Here is a 24,196-nt window from a genome sequence, read left to right as displayed (position 1 = left end):
TAGACGTGATTATATAAATGAATGGAATGAATAATAAACATTATTTAACGTTTCTTACACTGTTTGGTCTCGGGCAGGAATCGAACTCGTCATCGCTGCCGGAGTCCGGCGGCGCCCACGCGTGCCGCACGATCGTGCACACCGTGCACAAGCCCATGGACCTCCGCGTCGCGCACCCCGCACGACAGCCGCCTATACCTGGTGCGTATAACATACAGATAAAATGTATATACACACCCACACAAATAGACATCATAAGGGGTGATGTGTGAATGCCTGTATGATACTTGTACAAGCTCGAATGTATTTACCCGTCCCTGGCGGCCGGCGAACCCCACCACGGCACTAAGACGCCGAAATGCACCGAATATCACCAAAACCCTAGGTGATTTAATATAGTACAACGAGACATGAAATTTGCATATGAAAGCTGAAGATGTCCGGTCAGGGATTGAGGTGTACAAGAAGTGAACAAGCCGTGGCCCACCTAAGGTATACCGTACCATAGAGCCCAATAGGCGACCAGAATTACCTCTTTTATACTATATCTTAATTAATTAACCTCCTTTATAAAGTTAAAAGTAAATAAATAAACTGTGTTTCCCACAGAGCTGACCGCCCAATGCGCTCGCCTGAACTGCTCTGGGCTCTGCCTACTGTCGCCCCTCCCCGACGGCACTCCCCCCGCCCCCGGCCTGTCTGCGCAGGCGCAGTGCGCGTGTCCCGAGCACTTCGTGTTGGCGGAGGACGGCCGCTCCTGCACGCCCAACTGTACAAGCGCGCATTTTATATGTAAAACCACGCTGAAGTGTATACCGTTCTGGTGGAAGTGTGATACCCAGGTTGGTATATCTTGTTTATATGACTGGATGATAATGTTAGTGGCTGATGAAAGTGACTTACCTAACCTACCGACCCGGTGGGTACATGTTTTTGGCTTCGTGATTTGACTTACTTACTTTATGATAATGAAACCATTTTGCAACCATGAGAGCAAAAATAATAGAAATCTCAAAAATATCACTCCTGATCTTTTGTCTACACGACACTTATCACTTATAGCGCCGTCTAATTAACAGTCTGTGTACAAGAATGTAACCACCAGAACTAATTCCAAAGTGACGATTTGAGAAATTTTCATAATAATTTTTGGTGACGTGTCTCGTAGGACGATTGCGGTGACGGCTCGGACGAGCCGGCGTCGTGCCCGGCGTTCCGGTGCCGGCCCGGCGAGTTCCAGTGCGACAACCAGCGCTGCGTGCACCCCTCCTACATCTGCGACGGCGTGTCGCAGTGCGGGGACTACTCCGACGAGAAGGTTCTAACTCGTCGACATGCATGCATGACATTTTTCAGACATTTGTTTGTTCGTTTGAAATTGAGATTAATAATTTTTTCGACTGTTATTAGATATTTGATTTAAATTGAGATAAACCTGTCGTTCCAACAGGACTGCGACACCTTCACCTGCCTGTCGACGCAGTGGAAGTGCCCCGGCAACGCGTCGGCGAGCGTGACGGCGCGGTGTGTCCCGCAGCAGGCGCGCTGCAACGGCACGGCGGAGTGCGCGGACGCGGCCGACGAGCGCGACTGCCCGCCGCACTCCTGCCCCGCCATGCAGGTCGGTAGCGAGCAGCGGGGACATCCACTAGCTCAAATCAAATTATTTTATTGTTAGTCTGTCTAGTTTTGTTAGTATCTTCATCGATGTGGCATAAAGAATTGGTGTTCAGGGAGCAATCGTTAAACCTGCATTTTCACTTGGTAGATTGATTTCTCGAAGCGAGTACAGCCGAAAAACGCCGAAATGCTAACGATTTTAGGGGAATTCAGTGAATGTTGAACATTTTCTCGGGAAATTCTTCCGCGTAAGCGTTGATAGATCAGTGTGTCAGTTATGTCGTGTTGCACGCACAGTTCACGTGCGGCGACGGCACGTGCATCCCGCAAGTGTGGGTGTGCGACGCCGACTCGGACTGCGCGGACGGCTCGGACGAGGGCGCCGCCTGCGCGCGCCGCGCCTGCGCCGCGCGCGACTTCCGCTGCGCGTCGGGGCGCTGCGTGCCGCGCGCCTGGCTGTGCGACGCCGAGCCCGACTGCCCGGGCCAGGAGGACGAGCGCGGCTGCGGCGAGCGCGCGCGCAAGCCCTGCGACCCCACGTACTTCCGGTGCCCGGATTCCAAGTCAGTTGTCTTCTAGATCATTCTGTACATACATATGTTGTTTACCACGAGAATCTAAAAGTTGTTCTTATATAAATTTTAATATTTTTAAAAGGATCATGTGCCAAATTAAACATTTGTTCTACGTTGTTCCCCTATCATTAATCAATTACTACGTAACTCTTATTCAGATGAGGGAGGTGCCGCTCTGATATAATAACTCGTTTATCCTAGTGGCACCTGAAGTGTGATACACCTCCACAGATGCATCCCCGGGCGCTGGCGCTGCGACTTCGAGGACGACTGCGGCGACGGCGCGGACGAGGCGGCGTGCACGCCGCGCAACTGCTCCGAGAGCGAGTTCCGCTGCGGCTCCGGCGAGTGCGTGCGCGCCGCGCTGCGCTGCTCCGGCCGCGCCGACTGCGGCGACGCCAGCGACGAGGCCGGCTGCGGCGCGCGCTGCTCGCCCGGCGCGCGCGCCTGCGCACACACCAGGTACTCTCACCCTTCCTTACGTCCGTCCTATGTATTCATCCGAGACAAAAAGTCCTCAAGAAAGATGGACCGCTGATCCGGTGAAGTCCGCGGGGAACCGTTGAATGCAGGTCGCCTGCGACAGAGAGAGGTCAAAGTCATTCAGGGAGGCTCATGTTCAGCAGTGGACGTCTTATGGCTGAAACGATGATGATAAACCCTTCCCTTTAGTTCTGTAATACTCAGCCTTTACTATTGTTAGACTGATGACGCCTCGCATAGCCATACCATCTCTCGCTCACATTACATTACATTTCAAGAGAGTTAGACTCTGGCTGTTACGGTCAAATTAAAGAAATAATATAAGATGTTTTGACATGATAAAAACTAGCCCGGAGATTTGATGTAATGCTTTTCACAGACAATGCGTACTGAATGAATGGTGGTGTGACGGCGAAGTGGACTGCGGCGACGGGTCGGACGAGCAAGACTGCGCTCTCTCCGCTAACGTGACAGGTGGGATCGTGGCTGTAGCTGATGATGAATGACTTGTTACTTATCCTACCTGTATGTAGTCATTTCATAAATTTGACATTACACAATTGTTTTTAAATTTTTGGTTCACCGTAAAAATTTAAAACAATTCACACTTTGCGCATCGCTGCATTCTGGGAGCGCTTTTTTATGCGACGATTTTTTTCCAGCTTTCCTCTGCAGATTATTCTTGATCACGTCATAGCATAGGTGTACGACCGCGCAGTCTGGTTCCTTTTAAAATGTACAGCCTATAACGTACTAATATATTTACTCGTGTCTTGACATGTACCAGGCGACTAACAGCCTATAACATCGTAGTATAATTCTTCTTCTATGGCCATGCACCAGGCGATGCAAATTGGTGCGGGGAGCGCCTCCGCTGCGGGCGCGGCTGCGCGCCGGCCGCGTGGCGCTGCGACGGACGCAACGACTGCGGGCACGATGAGAAGGACTGCGGTATGTATTGACACATAGTATTTCTAGTATTGCTAAAACTTTTACTTTAAATAACGTCAAGATCAAAACATTATGGCTACTTTTTATTTAACGACCTTAAAATCAAACTTGCACTCAACAACAATCTTTTGGTTTGTTTAAGTATCTGTCAATTGTAGTGTCAAATGTACAAAGTTTATTCCAGAATTAAAATAATATTTGATAAGTGACTGAGACTGATACTAAAAATGAATTTTCCTCTATCATACCAATTTCTACTTATACATGTTTGTTGGAGAGGTACAGTCAAGCTCACTAGTTTTGGAAAAAAATCTGAAGACTGACAATTTCTCTCCTTTCAGCGTCAATGTCATGTCCGGGCGACACATTCCGGTGCGCGAACAACACGTGCGTGCCGAGCCGGCTGCTGTGCGACGGCGAGCCGGACTGCGGGCAGCCGGCCGGCGCCGACGAGGACCCCGCCATCTGTGAGTCTGTACAGTTGTCATGCAGCCCGCGCCGAGCCGGCTGCTGTGCGACGGCGAGCCGGACTGCGGGCAGCCGGCCGGCGCCGACGAGGACCCCGCCATCTGTGAGTCTGTACAGTTGTCATGCAGCCCGCGCCGAGCCGGCTGCTGTGCGACGGCGAGCCGGACTGCGGGCAGCCGGCCGGCGCCGACGAGGACCCCGCCATCTGTGAGTCTGTACAGTTGTCATGCAGCCCGCGCCGAGCCGGCTGCTGTGCGACGGCGAGCCGGACTGCGGGCAGCCGGGCGGCGCCGACGAGGACCCCGCCATCTGTGAGTCTGTACAGTTGTCATGCAGCCCGCGCCGAGCCGGCTGCTGTGCGACGGCGAGCCGGACTGCGGGCAGCCGGCCGGCGCCGACGAGGACCCCGCCATCTGTGAGTCTGTACAGTTGTCATGCAGCCCGCGCCGAGCCGGCTGCTGTGCGACGGCGAGCCGGACTGCGGGCAGCCGGCCGGCGCCGACGAGGACCCCGCCATCTGTGAGTCTGTACAGTTGTCATGCAGCCCGCGCCGAGCCGGCTGCTGTGCGACGGCGAGCCGGACTGCGGGCAGCCGGCCGGCGCCGACGAGGACCCCGCCATCTGTGAGTCTGTACAGTTGTCATGCAGCCCGCGCCGAGCCGGCTGCTGGCGACGGCGAGCCGGACTGCGGGGAACCTTTCTTTGTTTACGTGCACCACTTATCTTACTTCCCGAACCAGAGATCCTTTTAGACCTACAACCATGGCGCGACCAAGTCCCACTTCTTATGAGGTAGGCTGCGAAGATCTCAATATACAATTTTTTTTTAATACCGCTTTATAAAAATTTTTGCACAACTTCTGTGGTTATTATAATATTGTAATTTTGTACTTTTGCTTCAATTGCGCATTACATAATTCAGCTTATTTGTCGATTAACCTTTACCTACGTAATTATTAAATAACTAATGAAGTGGACAATTTTCCTTCTGTCGGATGACATGTCTTATCTTTTCATAGGCGCGTGCGCACCTCACCAGACCAAGTGTCCGGACGGCCACTGCGTTTCACCCCCGGAACTCTGCACACCAATCTACGCAGGTACATATATAGTATATCTTCTGTCTTCGTATTGTACTAATTTATATATAATAGAAGTTTGAAGTCGCAAAACAATTTTTAACTAATATAATCACGTCTTGTGGTGTAGACAGAGCCAGCAGTCTTGAAAGACTGATAGGCCACGTTCAGTTGTTATGCTTAATGATGGAATTGATATTCAAATAGTGGCAGTCCCATCGCTTACAAAAGGAATCGCAAGTTTGAAGCCTATCCCTTAGTCGCCGTTTACGAAATCGGAAAGCACACAGAATAAATCAAAATAATATATATAAATAAATGGACTGATGTTAAGAAGCGATTGTTTACTCTGTGGCCTATTTAAGAAGAACTTTATTTGTTTGTGCAGAGGAGAAGGGCCCGTGTACGTGGCGCACGTGCTCGCAGGTCTGCCTGCCCAAACACAAGAACCATACGTGCAAGTGAGTATCAGGACATTACACCATATCTATTCAAAATAATGAGCGGAACGGTGTGATAAAAAATATTAATAAGACAATGGAAACAATTTATTTGCGCAAATTTCTGCTTTGTAGCTATCACTGTTCATGAGATACTGCCTGGTGACAAATTGATGGACAGACAGACAGCGGAGGCGTAGAAATAGGGTACCGTTTTAACATTTTAGGTACGAAACCCCAAGAAATATGGAAAATGCTTACTAAGATAGTGGACATGTGGAGAGACTTAGTGATCAAATTGGCAGACTTTACACAAAAATTCGTCTATTCTTCCATTGCTCAGTTATATATCAAAGTGGAACGACGCAATGTGAACTTCAAGCTTATACATACATACATATGGTCACGTCTATATCCCTTGCGGGGTAGACAGAGCGGAAAGTTTTGAAAAGACTGAATGGCCACGTTCAGCTATTTGGCTTAACGATAGAATTGAGATTCAACTAGTGACAGGTTGCTAGCCCATCGACTAAAAAAGAATCCCAAGTTTGAAAGCCTACCCCTTAGTTACCTTTTACGACATCCATGGGAAAGAGATGGAGTGGTCCAATTCTTTTTTGTATTGTTGCCGGGAACCATACGGCTTCAAGCTTATTTAAGTAATATTTGCAGATGTGTGCCCGGCTACAAGCAGCGACTGATGCCGGACGGCAGCCTCACTTGCGAGTCTACAGGTGGGTGGCGGGTGGCCGACCATTGTTACAATCTGATTTATGTTACAAACTAATTTACGAAGTTTACTTAAGTGTTTTATTCTTTTTTACTTACATATGTATAGTAAAAAAAAATAACCACTAATTGATGCTCTAACAGTAATAGAAAAGTTTGGAAAAATAGATACCCAAGCAACTGGATGTATAACCATGATCTAATACGGGTTAGATTCCCCTGCAAAGTCGTCGCAAGAGTTGCTTTGTATAAAAACCAGACTCACTCGATCCGGGATCATGTGCACCTTGCACCTTGGGCTCTTGAAGATGACTGAAGGCGTAAACAGGACTGAACACCAGGATGAACCAGGATGTTAGTGACCCCAATGCTATATGTTTGTTAAAACGATGCTGCTCATCAGTTTCTGCGTGCTATCTATCAGTTTGAGTTTTGAAAACTATGGCAACACTGTGTCTGGATTTTTGAAATCTTAATTTTTTTTATGTTTTTATTAAATTAACTAATTAGATATAAAATGCATGTAGGAGAGAAGCCGCGCCTGGTAGTGGCACACAACGGGTCGCTCGTGTTCTGGGAGATGCACAAGCGGGAGCAGAAGGCGGAGTACTCCGCGTTCGCTAATGACAGGTAATATGGCCACTTACGTTAAAACTGCCTCTAGGAAAAGGCGTGATTATATATTTGTTTGCCCCAAGTTCTCACTAAAGCTTGACCGAAAATAAAGCATACTTCGTATTGCGCCGTTATTGATAGGTCTGCTATTTCTGGTAAAATTAAATTTTAATTTCTTTTCAGCGCGGAGATCAACAGCATAACATCCGCCTTCTTAGAGAACACGTGGTGGATATGGTGGGGCGACAGCGAGGGTCGCCTGCACCGCGCCCGCCTGCCCCCCGACTCGGCGGGCGTATCCGAGGGGGCGGGGGGAGTGTTGGGGGGGGCGGAAGTGACGGTGCTGGCGCAGGGCGCCGTGGCGGTCAGGGGCGTGGCCGTGGACCCCGCGGTCGGGAGGCTCTATTGGACCGTGCAGTTGCCGAAAGGTATTGCAAAGATAGAATACATTCTCAAACTAAACTAAGGATTAGGCTTATGTTATGTCATAGACTAAAAGTGTCATTTGGTAAATTGGCATGTGGTATTAAGTCATACAGCTCAACGGATACAGACGTGATAATATGTAGGGATGTCATAGACTAATGAACAAAAGATAGTAGAGAGTTTACGATACAAGTATTATGATATGTTAAGGTCAAGCGATTACATTTACATACCACGTTATAATCATCTATATAAATCATCTATATACAGGGTGACTTTTAATTCAACTGCATAAATTTAACTGTTAAGTGTACTCATCTAAAGGATATTTAAAAACGTTAAAAGATAAATATCGATTCATATTTCAGAAAGTACGAAAAAAAATAAAAGTATCAAAATCCACGATCCTAAATACGTCATATCACCCCGGGCGGCGGAAAAGCGACGCGTAAGATTCAGAGGTCAACGATACAATTCATTTAGCTGAGCGATCTCGACAACTCTGTATTTTACTTGATCTTGATACTAGAAAAATAACTTATTTTTCAGACATTTATTTACATGTTTAGTTTTAATTTATTTTTGTAGTATTGGTCTTTAATAAAGCGTGTGACGTAGTTTTTGAGGGTTTTTTAAATGTGAAAATGATGACGTTTAATTTAAATAAAAATAGGCTCAAACAGCTCAGAAACATGGGTGTAGTGTATGTTAAAAAGGATGCAGTTGTTTTAAATGTCACCCTGTATATTGTAACCATATTCAAGGAATAAATGTTTATGATTTGATGATTATACGTCTCTATTATTTACTATATCCCAGGCGGCGGCGCAATATACGTAGGCGCCTTGGACGGGCGGCGGCGCGTCACGCTGTACGAGCGCGCCGCGGCGGAGCCCGACGACCTCGTGCTGCACAACCGCTCGCGCGCCGTGTACTGGAGCGAGCGCGGCGCGGCGCCCGGCGTCATGCGCGCCGGCGCGGACGGCAGCGACGCCAGGTGGCTGGTGACCAGGAGGGTCAGGCGCCCGACCGCTTTGACCATATTTGATCCGCAGGATAGGTGAGTTTCCTTATTTATGAAGTGATATTTTACTAGCGCCATCTGTTGGATGGACCGGAGTTCTTCCCACGGGATTATGGCCGTCGTGATAGATGGAAGGCGAAGTCGCTGGTCACTAGGAGAGTAAGATGCTCGACCGCTTTAGCCATGAGGCCGTGACGATTTTACCTACGAAACCTACCTTGGCTAGCTTACCTACCTAACTTACCTAGATTGGTATGAATGAATGAATTATTTATTATAAATTGAACTAAACATTCAGCCGCAATTGGCATGCAAAAATATAGTCTGAACTAGGTAACTATTGTTCATTTATTTAATACATTGACAAATATCCGCAAGTGTAAATGACGAAAATGTATTTTGTGGATCCGGCTCGAAGGACCAACAATTACATAAGTCAGCATTTGCAAGTTGTTTGGGAATACCAGTATGTTAATAACACATTTTTTTAAGTGAAAATTAAACTTATTTTCAGGGCAGTACGTATCATGGATTCGATCATATGTTCGTGCCCGTGTCGTTAACAGAGGTTCAATGTCAATCCATAAAAAAATACGTACGACAGATATTAAGCAACATTTCAATTACAGACTATACTTCGTGGACGCGTACCTAGACACGTTGGAGAGCGTCCGCCTCGACGGGTCGGAGCGCGTGAAGCTGGCCGCGTTCTCGGCACACGGGGGCCCCGGGCTCTCTCTGAACCCCGCGCCCGCCATGTCGCTGCCCGGGGTGCGCGCTTGCACCAGGATGGCCGCGCATGAGGATTGGATTTGGTGCGCTACCGCTAGAGGTCAGTGGACAAATACTAAGAAGCTCTGCGGCTTTGCTTGCAGCGTTGTGCCTATATCAGTGTCGAAATAAAATATTTCCTAGGTAAAAATAAGTAATTGCATTTAGCGCGGTCGGCAGTGTTACCGTTACTGTCGGTAAAACAGTACACGTGTTTAATGAATTTTAAACTTTTGTATAAAATTTTAATCTATAACCTTAATTTAAGGTTGCTGATGAATCATAAGCTACATTTTTAGCGAATTTAGTCGAAGGTATCAGCTACGAGTACTACTTTTTCATGTAGCGATAGTGACTGTAAAATTCATTGCAAATTTTCGCTTTCTAGATTATTATGAAATGTTATTTATGATTTGACACCCACACACTGCGATTTTACGAGTATGTATGTACAATATGATGTGCGGTGCAGGTCTGTCGCGGGTGCCGCGGCGCCCGGGGCGGCCGCCGGCGACGCCGCGCGACTCCGAGCGGCTACACATTTCTGCGTTGCATATACTGCAAGCCCCGCCCGATAACGATTATGGTAAGAACATTTTATCAAATAAAACTGCTGTGAGGTTCCCGGCACCAAACGAAGTAAGAATAGGACCACTATATCTCTTTTCCATGGATATCGTATAAGGTGACTATGGTATAGGCTTATAAACTCGGGATTCTTCTTTTAGGCGACGAGCTAGCAACCTGTCACTATATGAATCTTAATTCTATCATTAGGTCAAACAGCTGAACGTGATGACTGTTGGCTCTGTCTACCCCGCAATTTATATAGGCGTGATTATATGTATGTATGTGTTTGTAAAAGAAAATATAAATGCAACAATATAACAGTACCTAAATAAAAAAAATGGCCAAGTGCAAGTCTGACTCGCGCTTGAAGTATTTCGAACCAATCATCTATTACATTTTTTTGCAAAAAAAAACACCTTTGTTGATCACTTATGTAATCCCTTCTTAAATAATTTTGTAATTCTAGTTTTTAAGTATTTTTTATTGTAGCAGCAACGGAAATAAATCTATTTTTAAAATTTCAACTGTCTAGCTATCAAAGCAAGCTTTTAAATACATGAAGACACGATGAATGTACAAATTTGAGCAATACCGGTATTGGCACAGTATTTTGTATTAGTAGTAACGATGAGTGACGTTCCAGGAGAGAACCCGTGCCAGCCGGCCAACGGCTCGTGGAGCTGCCACAGCAGCGCGCTGTGCGTGCGCGGGCGCAGCCGCCGCGCCGCCTGCCTGTGCCCCGACGGGCTCGCGCCCACCGACGACGAGCCCGACGTCAGTTCTCATTTATTTGTACTACGCTAGCGGCCGCCCGCGACTTCGTTCGTGGGGAATCAATCCTGCGGGAACATACATACACACATAAAGACACGCCATACACATATTTCCACTTGCCACGATCTCTGCATACTTCCTTCGCTTCATCCACATTCATAACTCTCTTTATGTAAGCTCGGCGGTTTACGGGTACTCTTGACTTGACCCTTTGCCAGGACGGCCTTACGTCCTGCGGGAACTCTTGGATAAAAGTAGCCTTTGTGTTAATCTGGGGTCGTCACTTATCTACATACCAAAATTCATTGTAATCTGTTTAGTAGTATTTGCGTGAAACTGTAACTAACTTCCATACATACATGCAAGTTTTCACATTTATTAGTACGATGGTAGGACTCTCTTAAGTAGGTACTGAAAACATCACATACAATCTTGATTAATTATCCAATGTCTTTGTTGAAAAAAACATTAAAAAAATTTATTTATGAAGCGAAAGAAGGAAACGTGGCAAGTTAAGTGAAAAGATAAAGTCTCTGCCTGCCCCTGCGGGCAAGAGGCGTGATTTATGTATGTACTTCATTTGAGTTTCATAGAATGTAAGCATACCCTTTGTACAACAAATACATTTGAGCTTTATATAATGTCCCTTGTCCACAGGAGCACCGCCGCTGCGTGATCCCGCGCGTCCCGCTGGGCGGGCCGCCCCCCGCGGAGCCGGCGGGCTGCGCGGGCGGCTGCGGGCCCGGCTCGTGCGCGGGCCGGCGCTGCGCCTGCCCCGCGCTGTACGCGGGCGCGCGCTGCCAGCACTACCGCTGCGCCGCGCACTGCCTGCACCGGGGGCGCTGTGCGGCCGCCCCGCCCGCCCCGGGGGCCGCGGGGGACGCGCCGCCGCCGCTTGTGGTGAGACCATAACGTACTCATAGATATCACATAGTCCTAGTTGCTCCTCACCGGACAGAAGTCACCTGTAGATACGTCACGTTTTTACACAAATGCGCTCAGGTTTAATGTATGTTTATAAATATGTAGTTAAGTAAATATTACAATAGCAGTCATAATTATCACTTTATTTGTGACATATGTTTTCCAGAACATTCATGAACTAGTATAATCATTTGATTCGAAATCTGGAAATACTTAATTTTGCGAAGCACCAACACACTATTTTAACTATCTAAATATCAAAAAATATTTGTGAGTAAAACCTGTACAATTTAACAATTGAATATGTAATTATGGCCCGACATAATTCAGGTTTCCTTCTAAAACACAATACTTCCATGAAATGACTTTCCTAACTCCAGTCAAAACTCCACAGTGCTTCTGTACCAGCGGCTACACTGGCAAACGTTGCGAGATCCCTCTGACCGGCAACACGACAATCGAAGCCCCCTCCAGCCCCGCCAGTGGAGGGGAGAAGATCCCGAGTGGTGGGGATGTGAGCCCCAGTGGTGGGGGCGCGAACAGTCGTGCCTGCGCGATGCTGCACTGTGAGAACGGCGGCCAGTGCCGCCTGGAGGGGACGAAAGCGACCTGTCAGTGCTTGCCCGGATTCCACGGTAAGGTTTAGCTCACGAGTAAAATGTCTGCTGAGGATAAGCTGATATAGATTTAAGTGCGCACCCAGAGAAACTTAAACTATAGCTGTGCCAAAGTACTTGTACAAAATCTTATTAAAATAGATGTTATCCATTTATAAAATAAAGCAATTTAGGGAAAGATAGTTCAATTATAACTTTCTATCTACGTATGTCGTACCAGATTTTCGTTTAATCATGGTGAAGTAGTTTCGGGCCACGGTCTCGCTAAGAGGCCACGTTCAACTGTATGGCTTTATGATGGAATTGACATTGAAATAGTGACAGGTTGCGAGCCTATCGCCTACAAGAAGAATTCCAAGTTTATTAGCCCTTAGTCGCATTTACGACATCCATGGGAAGATATGGTACTATTCTAAAGTGCCAGGAACCACATCTAATGAAATAGTTGACTATTAATTGTTCTTTTTGAGTGAGAACCTTGACGAAAAGGTTAACAAATGCGCTGCACCGCAGGCCCCCGCTGCGAGCAGTGCGCGGGCGCGGCGCCGTGCGCGGCGGGCGAGGTGTGCGTGCGCGCGCGCAGCCCGCCCGCCTGCGTGCACCTGCTGTGCGTCAGCTACTGCCTCAATCAGGTATGTCTACATTGGTAACTCTGCGATTACGTTAAGATATTGTAGGGGATCAAGGAAGGGTGCGCTGTCAGAGCAAACGCGAGATCAGCGCACTCCGAACGTGATTCGGCGACGATGACTTGAAAGTTGGTGAGTCATGGCTGGTGGTGGGATGGTGCTGATAAATCTACGTAATATTTACTCTATCGTATCTCTTAGTGTTGCATTCTACGCCGAACAAATGGGCATTTCTTTGTGGGAAGTGTGAAGATGTCTTTTGAACCTTATCCTAGATTAGTAAGTCAAGTTTATACACGAAGCGACCCCCTCCTAAACCTTTGCAGGCGAATTGTAAAAACTATGCGGAGGAAAGTAAATTATTTATACTGTGAGGGAAAACATCGTGAGGAAACGAACGATATAAAGTGAAAAGGTATGAAAATGTGATGGACATGTTTAATTCTTATCGCGGTCTTACAGTGAGCGGGAACATTCAGGAAACTAAATGTTGAACCATGATGAGAGAGTTGCGGAAGTCAAGTGGAAATCGCTTCGTGTATAAATATCATTCACCTAATCCAGGATCCTGGTCAAAGGCGCACCTCGAACTCCTCTCAAGAGGTGAATGAAACCAGGAGAATAACGCCAGGAGGAAGAAGATGAATTGAACACAATCAATCACATATTGCATTTCCACAGGGCACTTGCTACGTGCTGAAAGTGGACGGCGCGCACAGCTCCGTGCGCTGCGCGTGCGCACGCGGCTGGGGCGGCGAGCGCTGCCAGCGCCGCGCCTGCGAGGACGAGGACTGCCGCGAGCACCACGACCAGGACAACAGGACCACGCAGGAACAACAAGGTCAGTCTTACATACACCCGACTCGATACATACATACATGTACTCACGTCTTAATCCCTTACGGGGTAGACTTTCCCTTTAGTGGCGGACAAGCCCGAGACGTCGATTTCGCTACAATGTAATGTTGAAACTTAAAATTATCATAATTATGTATTTAGTATGTTTTTGTTAGTTTCGCTGTTCACCGAATTTTACAACCTAGGTGATGGGCTAACAATCTTAACTCTTAGCGATTTAAATCTCTTTTGTTTCATCACGCCGCACAGCTGAACGCGGCCTTCCAGTCGTCTCGGACTATTAACTCTGTCTACCCAGTAAGGGATAGAGATGTGATTATATGTATCAAAGTATTCACTTTGATTGTTATTCACGTACACCTATCACCTCTTCATCGTTTAAGGGCATTATATTGGCAAAAATTTGATGTCCAAATTCAGCTGGGTTGTAAATATTTATTTATAAGGAGAAGATATAAATACTTACTATAAGTGGCTGTTAAGTTTTAGTGGTAATTAACATTTTCATTGCAATTCATTTTATGTAGCTTGTTGTGTTGATGTCATTGGTGTTAACTTGTCAATGTTAGGGAGGTCAGTCTTAAGTTAATTCATTTAGTTAACGACTGGAATAGGCAGAGGATTACGGACCTTACATTATATTAAGTGTAGCTACAAACAGATGGAAAAGAGATCAATTCCTAATGGAAGAAGTCACAATCTTTATTCTTTTTCTGTATATAGTAGTTTCTTTCCAACACTGCCGGTTCTGTCTATCCCGTAAGGGATAAATACACGATTATATGTTTATACCTATAGAAAATTACAACTAACCACTGAATCTAGTGGTTTGAAATTTGACATACATACATAAATTTGACATATATACATACATATACATATCTCGCCTCTTTCCCGGAGGGGTTGAAATTTGAAAAGTAGGTTGATAGGTTCCTTATTGTGATCTAGGAATGCACAAGAGAGGATTTCTTGAAATTCTTGTGAGAACTGGAATTTTCGCTTATACTCTAGTTACCAAAAAGCACATTCATATTGTGTCGTTAAAAAATCGACAGCATTAAAATATTTGGAAATGTGTCCGTGACATTCAGGTGATTAATGATTTGCGCTCGACCTGTTGAATAAATTTTATTCTGTTATTCCGTAAATCTTAATGTATTTCGTTCATTTTATATTTATGGAGTAGACAGAGCCAACCGTCTCAGAAAGCTTCAATGACAACCTTCGGCTGAATGGCTTGATGATGGAATTCAGTACGAAATATTTTTGAATTGAAATTAAGAAAAAAAACCACCTAGTGATTAGTAAATTTACCTGGTAGCCCATTACATTGATTTTCTTTACTGCCAGCTACTAGACTTCTTGACACGCTTATTCATAAGTAAATCTGCCATAACCCTGAGTAATAAGCATGACGTAAGAGACTGACGCTCCACGAGGTCGTCGGCCGACCGTCACGCCTCGTTTTTTGCGACGAACCCTCGTTTCCGTGTCAAGCACTGCACATCTTCATCAAAATTCATCGTTCTTGTAGTATTTTTGTTTGTCAAAGTCTACCTCCATGATACATGCGGATAGGATAGCTTAACGACGCTTAGGACGCGTCTTAACGCGTCTATACTTGTAAAGCATTTTGTAATGTACTTTTAAAATCAATTAATATATTTTTTTATCTGATATAATTTATTATTAAGTCTTCTCTAAGTTAGATCTTTTGATATGGACAATTACCTTACTTATTTACAAAAATCACTTTAAATACATGTCTGACTTATGTTTTTCAATAAGCATTAGCTATACACGTTACTTGTTACAAATGTAAACAAAGCCTAAACCTTACATAATTTATAAATCCTGTTTTATTGTTTGACCAAAACTCGGCTGAAGGTCGTGAGACATAGTTTCATAATGCAGCGGCCAACTTTTTAACATGTTTTGTTGTGAACTCTCTAAAACTCGGGTTTTATCACACACTTTCAATGTTAACTACTAACTATTTCAAATTCGATCTATTGCCACTGAATATGAAAACATAATCACCCGTCAGGCAATTTACTTCGGCTATTTACCAAAGAATCGTTTTAGAGTTGTGTACATTATTTTGATTGATAACCGATGGTCTTTTGTTGTTACGGTCATTGCGAGAAAACCTACACATTCACACAACTGGAAATTTAACCATAATCCCGTTCTGGGTAGATTTCCCTGCAAAGGTTTCAGAGTTCACGTAAATACCTAACTTACTCAATCCAGATTGTGGTCATAGTAGGACCGCAGACTCTTTTCCAAAGAGGTGAGGCAACGGCATACGTCAGGAGAATTTTCATGGTCATCCATCTGGCGTTTTCCAATATCATTCTCTCACCCCACACCTTTGCCATGATCCGGAAAATGCTAAACATAAAAATTTGATACCGCGTACAATTTGACGTATTTGCTGTTGTAATTAAAGAGTTGGTCCCCGGAGCGCGGATTTCCCCGCTATCGTTCACGGTAATCGTCATTGGTATTTCCTATTCCGATGCAACCTGTTTCATAAATTTGTGGAAACTGTCCTATTTACAAGACTAATGTTTGAACACATACTTTTGCGTAACTATTTACTTATGAAATTAACAATAAGACAAATGGACGTTAAGGCCATGAAATGTATGTGAACATTTGTATAATTTTATATTGACCTTACTGATTGGTGTTGCCAGATGTTTCTTTCATCTTTTTGTTGCCAGGGAAAAGTGAATCAAGGGAAAACACCTGGACTTGGGATTCTTCTTTTTAAACGATGGGCTAGCAACCTGTCATTATTTGAATATCAATTCCATCAATAAGCCATACAGGTAAACATGGCTTTGTTAAGTATAACTGGTCTCGTACTCTACCTACAAATATGTGTTTTTGTGATAATATCTGCATCTTTCCACGATCTCTGCATATATCTATTAATATTTGTCAACCATTTCATACCAGTTCGCCGGCTTAGGGTAATTTTGACCCGACATTTCACAAGAACGCCTTCAATTTGATTCTTGACGTTCGATATGTCTTGCCCTTCGAACATAAAAATAGAATAATTATTCATACAATTAGAATCCACATGTGAACGAACGTAATTTTTCCTCATCTTCACACAATTTCGTAAAACAAGAGATCGTCGAGAAAAACCACCCAAGCGGTCAAGTATCTGGCGATTTTCCTCAAAGCGTTGCTAGGCAACCGCGTCCTCCACCTGTGTGTCTGTGCGTGTTGGTTTGCGCCAGGTCAGTGTGGCGCGGAGCCCTGATGGTGACACGCGTGCCCCCTTCAATCTTATTGACATTTCAAATCTTAATATCGCGTTGATATTTTCGCATGTAACTAAGATTGCACGCAGTTACATAAATATATTGTGAATTATTCGTTTTTAGATTTCTATTTTATCCGCGTTTTCATGTCCACTTGATAGTCAATCGTCCCTGCGCACTTTGGTGTCAGAATTATAAGCTATCCGCGTCATAGCTTAGTAGGTTTTCACAGAAATTAGTTGTAATTTTAAGTGGACGAGTCGGAAAATGAATTGTCGGAAATTGTAACTAAGTGCGGTTGAAGTATGGATTACCAGCAGTGATACGGTGTAACTAGATAAACCTGTTGAGTGTTGACAATGGGCAAACGACGTAGGAGACGGGATTACAGGGAATTTCCGTTTTGTGAGTACCTACCTACTTGCTGAGTGTCAAAATTTAATTTATTTCTAAGTACCTAAATACCAACTATATAAGTCCACTTAAACATAAAATTTCTGAAATAATATTCCCCTGTTACGTCAATGCGTTGAACAGTAAATGCAACCACCTCTCAATTGAGACCGCGGCATGCTTGTGTATTTGTCTGGCCTCCTGCTAGGGCAATTATTTGGCTAATTAAGGTTGCCTTGCAAAGAGCACAAGTTTCTGAAGCACCTCGTTAGTCATGATCCCTCCCACTTATTTTCTTCCTCCTAGCTTTAGTCCCTGTTGCATCTTCTCCACTCTGGAGAGGAGCCCGGGGTATGCCTTTGACAATGGATCCTGGATTGGGTGAGTCAGGGTTTTACACGAAGCGAATCCCATTAGCCTCCACAACTTTTTCAGGTAAAAAATAGTCCTTAGTACATGGCCCAGGTGGGATTTGAACCTTTGCCTTATTGCACCACACGCATTTTAACCGGGCACCTTTCCGATTCGACCACTGATGCTCGTGATTCATGATACTAATCACATTTATCATTAAATATAAAACAGACTGTTGTTTATAATACTTATACTTAACATAAAAATGTCTACAATTAATGTGATTAGAGAAAGAGGGTTTTTAAACTTTTTACGAGTACCATCCACTCGGAATTGTGAAAGAATGCAAATACATACTTATAATCTTTAAAACTAAATTAAATTAAATTTAAAAGTTTAACTTTCTAGTATAAAGCTAAATACTAGTACTTTCTGTCTCTTTGATCTCTAAACTTAAGCAGTAAGCGGGTTCTATTAAATAAATTATACTTACTCTAGTGCGGTCAGAGGGCGCATCACAAGGCCATTCTATAGCATCGTGTTTTGGATGAGATTATCTCGATTAAGATGAATTGACGTGTGATTTTTTTTACATTTTCCGACCATTTACCGCTATTATTCGATTTTTTTATATATTGTACACTATATTGATAAAGTGGCTTTAAATTCTTCAATATGCTACAAGTACACACAACACAAATTAAGAATGAAGTAATTAATTGCACGAAATTATTTATTATCTTAATAATGTTATTGTATTACCTCCGAGCTGAGCCTCCGAGGTATTGTTTACATAATAACTATAATTTGTTTTGTATTAGAAGCAACTACAAGTTTCTAGTCCCATCACCTACTTCATCTTTTAAGTGATGGCTACCTGCCACTGTTTGAATCTGAAGTGATAGGGGATAGCTTTCTTTCTTTATAGAAGGTGCAGCACAGTCGGTGGAAAAGAATGTTAGTTAAAGAATATGGCAGAAATAAATTACGAATTCTTTTATTGCACATTATTTACTTAACATGCATATATCAACAATTTTCAGACACTGTTTATAAACAGTTTAAGTTGATATTAAATAAAATTTGTCAAACAGAAATATAAAAAAGACAAAATATCATTAAGTAATTGCACAAATAATAGTATCAAAGCGTCGAGGAACGAACGGAAAAAAATCTAATATCGCGATTTAACATGCTGAGATAGGCTGGTAGCGTGTGACGTTTTGAGATGTCGCCATAGACTCTTCGCTGCTATTGGTTGAGCGCGTTGTATACTCACTGTGATTGGTTTGATGGCGAGTGATGTTTGTGAAGTCACTACAAACATTATTTATCTGAACGTCTTCGAAACTATTTGCTCTTTACTGTAACGAATATAGATTTGATATAAACCTATCTATGTTACATTTTCACAGATTTGGAAACAACATCATGCTCCGACACGGGCTGCGACAACGGCGGCGCGTGCACATTGGACGCGTGCGCGTGCGCATCGCCGTGGGGCGGCGCGCGCTGCCGGCACTACGTCGGCCACGACCACGCCTGCCTCGCGCTGCGCTGTAAGACCAACTTCTGCGCGTGGAGGCCCGACCGTTAGTGGATTTTTCGTATATTATATTTATTAAGCTTTAACAGATTAAAATGAACAAATGATAATAACGTAAAGAGTATTCAAGAGTCCGAAAAAAGGGACGCAAAATAACGAAAAACAGATCAGGTCAAGTCTTGACAGATTGACTTACCACGTTAAAATTGGTAATTGGCCCTGTTAAAAACAGGACAATTACCAATTTTAATTTTTCACAAGAAATTTGTTTAACACCTTTAATATCTTCATTTTATATCTGTCTCTTTTTAGAATTCTTTAGTATATTATCTGTTGGAAATATGTGATGAAAAAAAATGTAATTTATTATTTTCTTAAATGATTCTTCAATATCCTTAGTAATTTATCCCTTTTGTATATATATATGTATTTTATTGTGGCCATATATTGATTTGTTGTTCGTTCCAGCCACGAACCCCAGCTCCCCGGGCGCGGCGTACTGCGTGCCGCCGCCGCCCGCCGCGTCGCACGCGTGGCTGATCGCCAGCGTGCTGGTGGCGGCCGTGCTCGCCGTCTCGCTCGCCGCGCTACGGCTGTCCCGCTCCAGGCGGGCGTTCGCGCATGCGCGGCTCGCCGACAACGTGGAGATCTCCAACCCCATGTACTTGGCGGGAGAGGACGAGCCGGACCCGAGGCCGCCGGAGAGGACGCATTCGGTAAGTTATATTGCCTTCAGACCCCATGACGTCATACATCATTCATATACTTATTTTCCATCCTGGTGTTAATTCTGGTAACATGCTCACATCTCTGTAGAAATAAGGGTGGATATTGATTGAGTAACCAAAACCGCCTTACGTGGAGAGAATTATGAAAAAATCCTGCCAAATAAAAAAGATGTAGTCTTTACCTACTCAAAGAATGAGACGTGTTTTTATTTTTAAAGATTTTCATATGTGTGATGACAAATGTTTTTACTACCAGAAGGATTTATTGATGATTATTTTTCGTTGCAGAACGGCGGCAGCCACTTCGCGAACCCCGTGTACGAGAGCATGTACGCGCCGCAGCAGGGCGCGCCCACTGAGGTATTTATTTTGTTTCACACCTCATTTATCTATGTATAAATACAAGAGACGAAACTTATTGCTGGGGATCCGCCGATGGTATTTTGAATAAAGTAGTGAACTGTGTGTAAAATAGTTATATTGGCTTGAATTACTACATTATGAGATCGGATGATAATATGCAGAATAGCTGCGTTTTTGAAATCCCCAAAGGCAAGTAAGTTTGTCGGCCAAATATCCACTCAAACGTCCGTCCCCGCATATGACATGATATGCCGACCAATCATGTAAGTGATAAAAATCTAAGATCTGGAGCACCTGATGCAGAACCATCACAGACTCGAAGTATATTCGAGACTTGTGTCACGAGATACTAAGTCAACGATACTATATCTATACTAATATTATAAAGCTGAAGAGTTTGTTTTGTTTGTTTGTTTGTTTGTTTAAACGCGCTAATCTCAGAAACTACTGAACCGATTTGAATAATTCTTTCACTGTTAGATAGTCTATTTATCGAGGAAGGCTATAGGCTACATTTTATCTCGGATTTCCTACTGGAAACGTCAACAATGCAGGTGAAAGTTGAATGAGTCGGCCATCTGCGAGCTTTCCACGCGAACGCTGCGCAAACCAACAAAGATATAGTAAAACAATGTACTAAAGATGTGAAGCACTCATTTTTTGCCACAAAAAAGTCCGCGAGAGCATATATCTATCTCTTAAGGTTTACTTACAATAACCACTTTTATGTTCATTTTTTAAGATTATTTTTTTATTATAAACATAAGTAATTTTGAAACCAATTTTCTTTAATTCAGTATTAATCCTTATCCAAATAAATATGTTTATTACTTTCGGCTTTTCATGTAGACTAAAATTGCCATTACAGTATATAAATCAGACGAATAGGTTTTGAGATATAGTCGTTATAAGCAATTTGCAGCGAAACATTAATACGGTGAACCAGCGTTCTTTCTAATACGCGTGACCGCCTGACCGTCCCCCCGACTTCCACGCGGACGAAGTCGCGGGCACAGCTAGTTTTATAATAAATACCTATTTTTGATAAACATCCACACCCAGGACAATCAGAGGAAGTTCATTTTTCGTTATACTTTGCCCGGGGTTCGAACCCGGGACCTCCGGTTTCACCGACAAGCCCCCTATCGCTGCACCACAGAGGCGGTCTGCCCGAGACAGACGCGAACTAATTGATTGACTGATTGACAGATTACGAACGCACCGTCTGGGCTGGGTTTTCGGGAAACCCTGTTTTAGTGCACCTCAAGATCAGAATATCAGATCTCAGAACCTACATGCCAAATTTCAAAGTTCTCGACCCTATCCAACGTTTAAACTGTGCGCTGATAGTCAGTGTCCTCTTTTATAAAAGTAGACTATGAACTGACTATCCCAAAGCATTAGGAACGAATTACTAATATCTATATTTGTTTTTATTTAAACAAGCAAAATGTCAGATATTTTAAGATGGTAATAATTCAACTGTCACGATTATAAATATGTTTTGCTTCGAAACTTGATTTCATTAATAAACTAGTTGTAATTAAAAATATATAGGTAGCATCTTGCAAATTATAAAGCTTATTTCGGAGGCATGAGTATTTTTAAATTTAATAGAGTTAAGATTAACTAAATATCGTTAAAATCGTAAATGCCTACTCATTTTCAGATATTTTTCTGCAATCTTAAATCCGTACTAAATGTGTTTGTTCGTCTTTGACGTCAAAACTACTGCACCGATCTTTAAATTTTGTTTACATAATAAAATATGGAGTAGAGAGAACATACGGTTAACGCGGGCGAAAGCTATTGTGGGCATAATTTTTTGTCAGTTATATACAACCGTATAATCCCATATGGTGAACGGAATGCAGTCTACTTTCTTTTTAACATATTTAAGTTTTTTTACCTTCCAGGAGCACGCCAACTTGCTGTCGAGCCCGGACGCGTCGCCCGAGCCCGCGGCGCTTCTCTGAACTAACTCCGACAAACATATCCAAAGCGGCCAGACTTGCCTTTACTTCTAGGCTAGATTAGTTAATATTAATACCCTATTTATATGTTTCATTTTATTTTTTTAAGCAACGAAAGTGATTTTCGGAATAGCATAATATTGACGGTATTAAACTTAGCCCGCGTTGTGGTTGTTTATTATAATGATCTATAAAATTGAGACAAAATATAAGATTTAGAATATAGAGATAATTTACGTCATTTCTCTCTTTTATGCAAATGTATTTCTTGTCTCAAGAAGCAAATTAAAAATCAATCAAATGTGTTGATACGTAAATACAGAAATGAGTAAAATATCTTTTTTAGACGCGATTGCTTCAAACACCTGTGCATGCTGGTCTCAGAGTAAGCATTTACCAACTCTTTTCAAACATATAAATCCAATCGCAGCGCGTGCTGAGTTTGAATTAAAACCTCTTTTGACATCGTCACTTTTCTTAAATTTTAAGCAATATTTTCCTTGGTACATATTTCAGGTTAGTGACATTAATTTACAATTGATTTAATGAATGTGATGAATCTTTTTAATTTTGTAAACACGTTGTGATACTCCCGACCCTAGTACATAATTATATACTTAATTTACACGTAAGTTGAGACGATATTGCTATGAGAAACTCGGAATGCTCAAAGTCACAAAACTTGTGCCATATTAAGCGAAAAGTATTTTTAACTTTATCAATTGGATTTATTGAAGTTCCTGGCATTATAATTAAGAATTTATAGCAATATCTTTATTTAGATTCTATTAGTATTTAAGTTGAAATGTAAATTGACACGTGTGGACATATTTTTGTTGGTAATTAAAACTGACGAAACATATAACCATTGGCATTTTCCCGCCTCATTGCATCATATACATTTGAATGTCAACTCTTAAATTACGTTACATTTTAACTCATTAAACATTGAAATTTCAGATCTTGTAGCAAATTTGTTATTTGCACACGAAAGTTTTAACATACATAGCTGCCTGTATGCAATGATTTCTTCCAATTATGCAAGAAGAATAGCCAAATGATCAAGAATATGTCCACAAGTAGTCCCTCGTGACGCGGGCAGCTGTGACGGTTGTCGTTCGTAATATGTTTGCGGGTAATTGCAGAAGAACATCGACATTATTGTTATTATAGTACATTTTTTTTTGTTTTCAAGGGAACGCTGCATTTTTTCTTAAATGCATTTAAATTCTCAAAAAAAACTTTAGCCTGGCGGCTGATTAACGCATAAATATGCAAGAAAAATTGACAAGCCCCAATTTTCAAATATAATGTGGTCTTTATTGACTTACTACTTCTGTGATTCTTGATATTGTAGAATTGGTTAATTAATAACATCACACTCTTATCGTTGGTCTTCATAGTTTAATAATTATATAAGTTCGTTACTAAGAAGTGAACTTTGAATTTATTTGAATCTCACTGCAATCTACATCTCGTAAAATTTGAAGCGAAAACAGGGTGAAAACGTTGAAATGAGACAAATTATTGTACTCTCTTACTTTTTATTATAAGTATCAATCCAATAATGACTACACTGTACATATCTAAACCAGTGTACTACAATACAACGTGGTTCATGAGGTCGAACTGAAACATTCAATTGTGATACGTGTGCAATGATTTTACAAATATTTCTTTGTATTTAATTTTTCGATTGTATCTACCAGAAAATTCTCAACTTTGATAAATCTCTTTAAAAGTACAAATCGTTTTATTTTTTATATAAAAGGCCTAAAATCTTAACTAGCGACCATTTCACCAAATGTTATAATCAGTCTGCAAGTATCATGAGGCCAGCTCCATTTCACGTACTTATTTCTTTTTGAAAATACAGTTTGGCCTACAAGTTATTTTGACGATCAATTTGAAATACAGAAATTATTTTATACAATGACAATTATAGCAATATCATTTTCACTTTTAATTTTAGTACCAATTTAGAGTTTATGGCCGAAGGTATCCA

The 24,196-nt window shown here is 42.7% G+C and overlaps 1 protein-coding gene across 1 annotated transcript in view; it reads left to right on the top strand.

Annotated features, from left to right (window-relative positions):
• LOC106140486 (prolow-density lipoprotein receptor-related protein 1) overlaps positions 1–23,752 on the top strand; it is a 75,101-nt gene extending 51,349 nt beyond the window's left edge. The window contains exons 63-88 of the mRNA XM_060951242.1: positions 78–201; positions 610–842; positions 1,169–1,318; positions 1,451–1,621; positions 1,918–2,183; positions 2,427–2,657; positions 3,058–3,152; positions 3,522–3,629; positions 3,971–4,096; positions 5,117–5,197; positions 5,565–5,637; positions 6,289–6,350; positions 6,873–6,975; positions 7,144–7,388; positions 8,206–8,446; positions 9,040–9,242; positions 9,654–9,767; positions 10,395–10,525; positions 11,183–11,425; positions 11,844–12,084; positions 12,580–12,698; positions 13,377–13,536; positions 18,997–19,173; positions 19,596–19,843; positions 20,144–20,215; positions 22,135–23,752. Of these exons, the coding sequence (XP_060807225.1) occupies positions 78–201; positions 610–842; positions 1,169–1,318; positions 1,451–1,621; positions 1,918–2,183; positions 2,427–2,657; positions 3,058–3,152; positions 3,522–3,629; positions 3,971–4,096; positions 5,117–5,197; positions 5,565–5,637; positions 6,289–6,350; positions 6,873–6,975; positions 7,144–7,388; positions 8,206–8,446; positions 9,040–9,242; positions 9,654–9,767; positions 10,395–10,525; positions 11,183–11,425; positions 11,844–12,084; positions 12,580–12,698; positions 13,377–13,536; positions 18,997–19,173; positions 19,596–19,843; positions 20,144–20,215; positions 22,135–22,194 (4,077 nt within the window). The 3' untranslated portion in view covers positions 22,195–23,752. The remainder of the gene's footprint in view (positions 1–77; positions 202–609; positions 843–1,168; positions 1,319–1,450; positions 1,622–1,917; positions 2,184–2,426; positions 2,658–3,057; positions 3,153–3,521; positions 3,630–3,970; positions 4,097–5,116; positions 5,198–5,564; positions 5,638–6,288; positions 6,351–6,872; positions 6,976–7,143; positions 7,389–8,205; positions 8,447–9,039; positions 9,243–9,653; positions 9,768–10,394; positions 10,526–11,182; positions 11,426–11,843; positions 12,085–12,579; positions 12,699–13,376; positions 13,537–18,996; positions 19,174–19,595; positions 19,844–20,143; positions 20,216–22,134) is intronic.
• Positions 23,753–24,196: the final 444 nt, after the last annotated feature.

The sequence above is a fragment of the Amyelois transitella genome, chromosome 24, assembly GCF_032362555.1.
Source record: "Amyelois transitella isolate CPQ chromosome 24, ilAmyTran1.1, whole genome shotgun sequence".
Classification (NCBI taxonomy): domain Eukaryota; kingdom Metazoa; phylum Arthropoda; class Insecta; order Lepidoptera; family Pyralidae; genus Amyelois; species Amyelois transitella.
The sequence above is the reverse complement of the archived record's forward strand: the minus strand, read 5'-3'. Positions and strand labels throughout refer to the sequence as shown.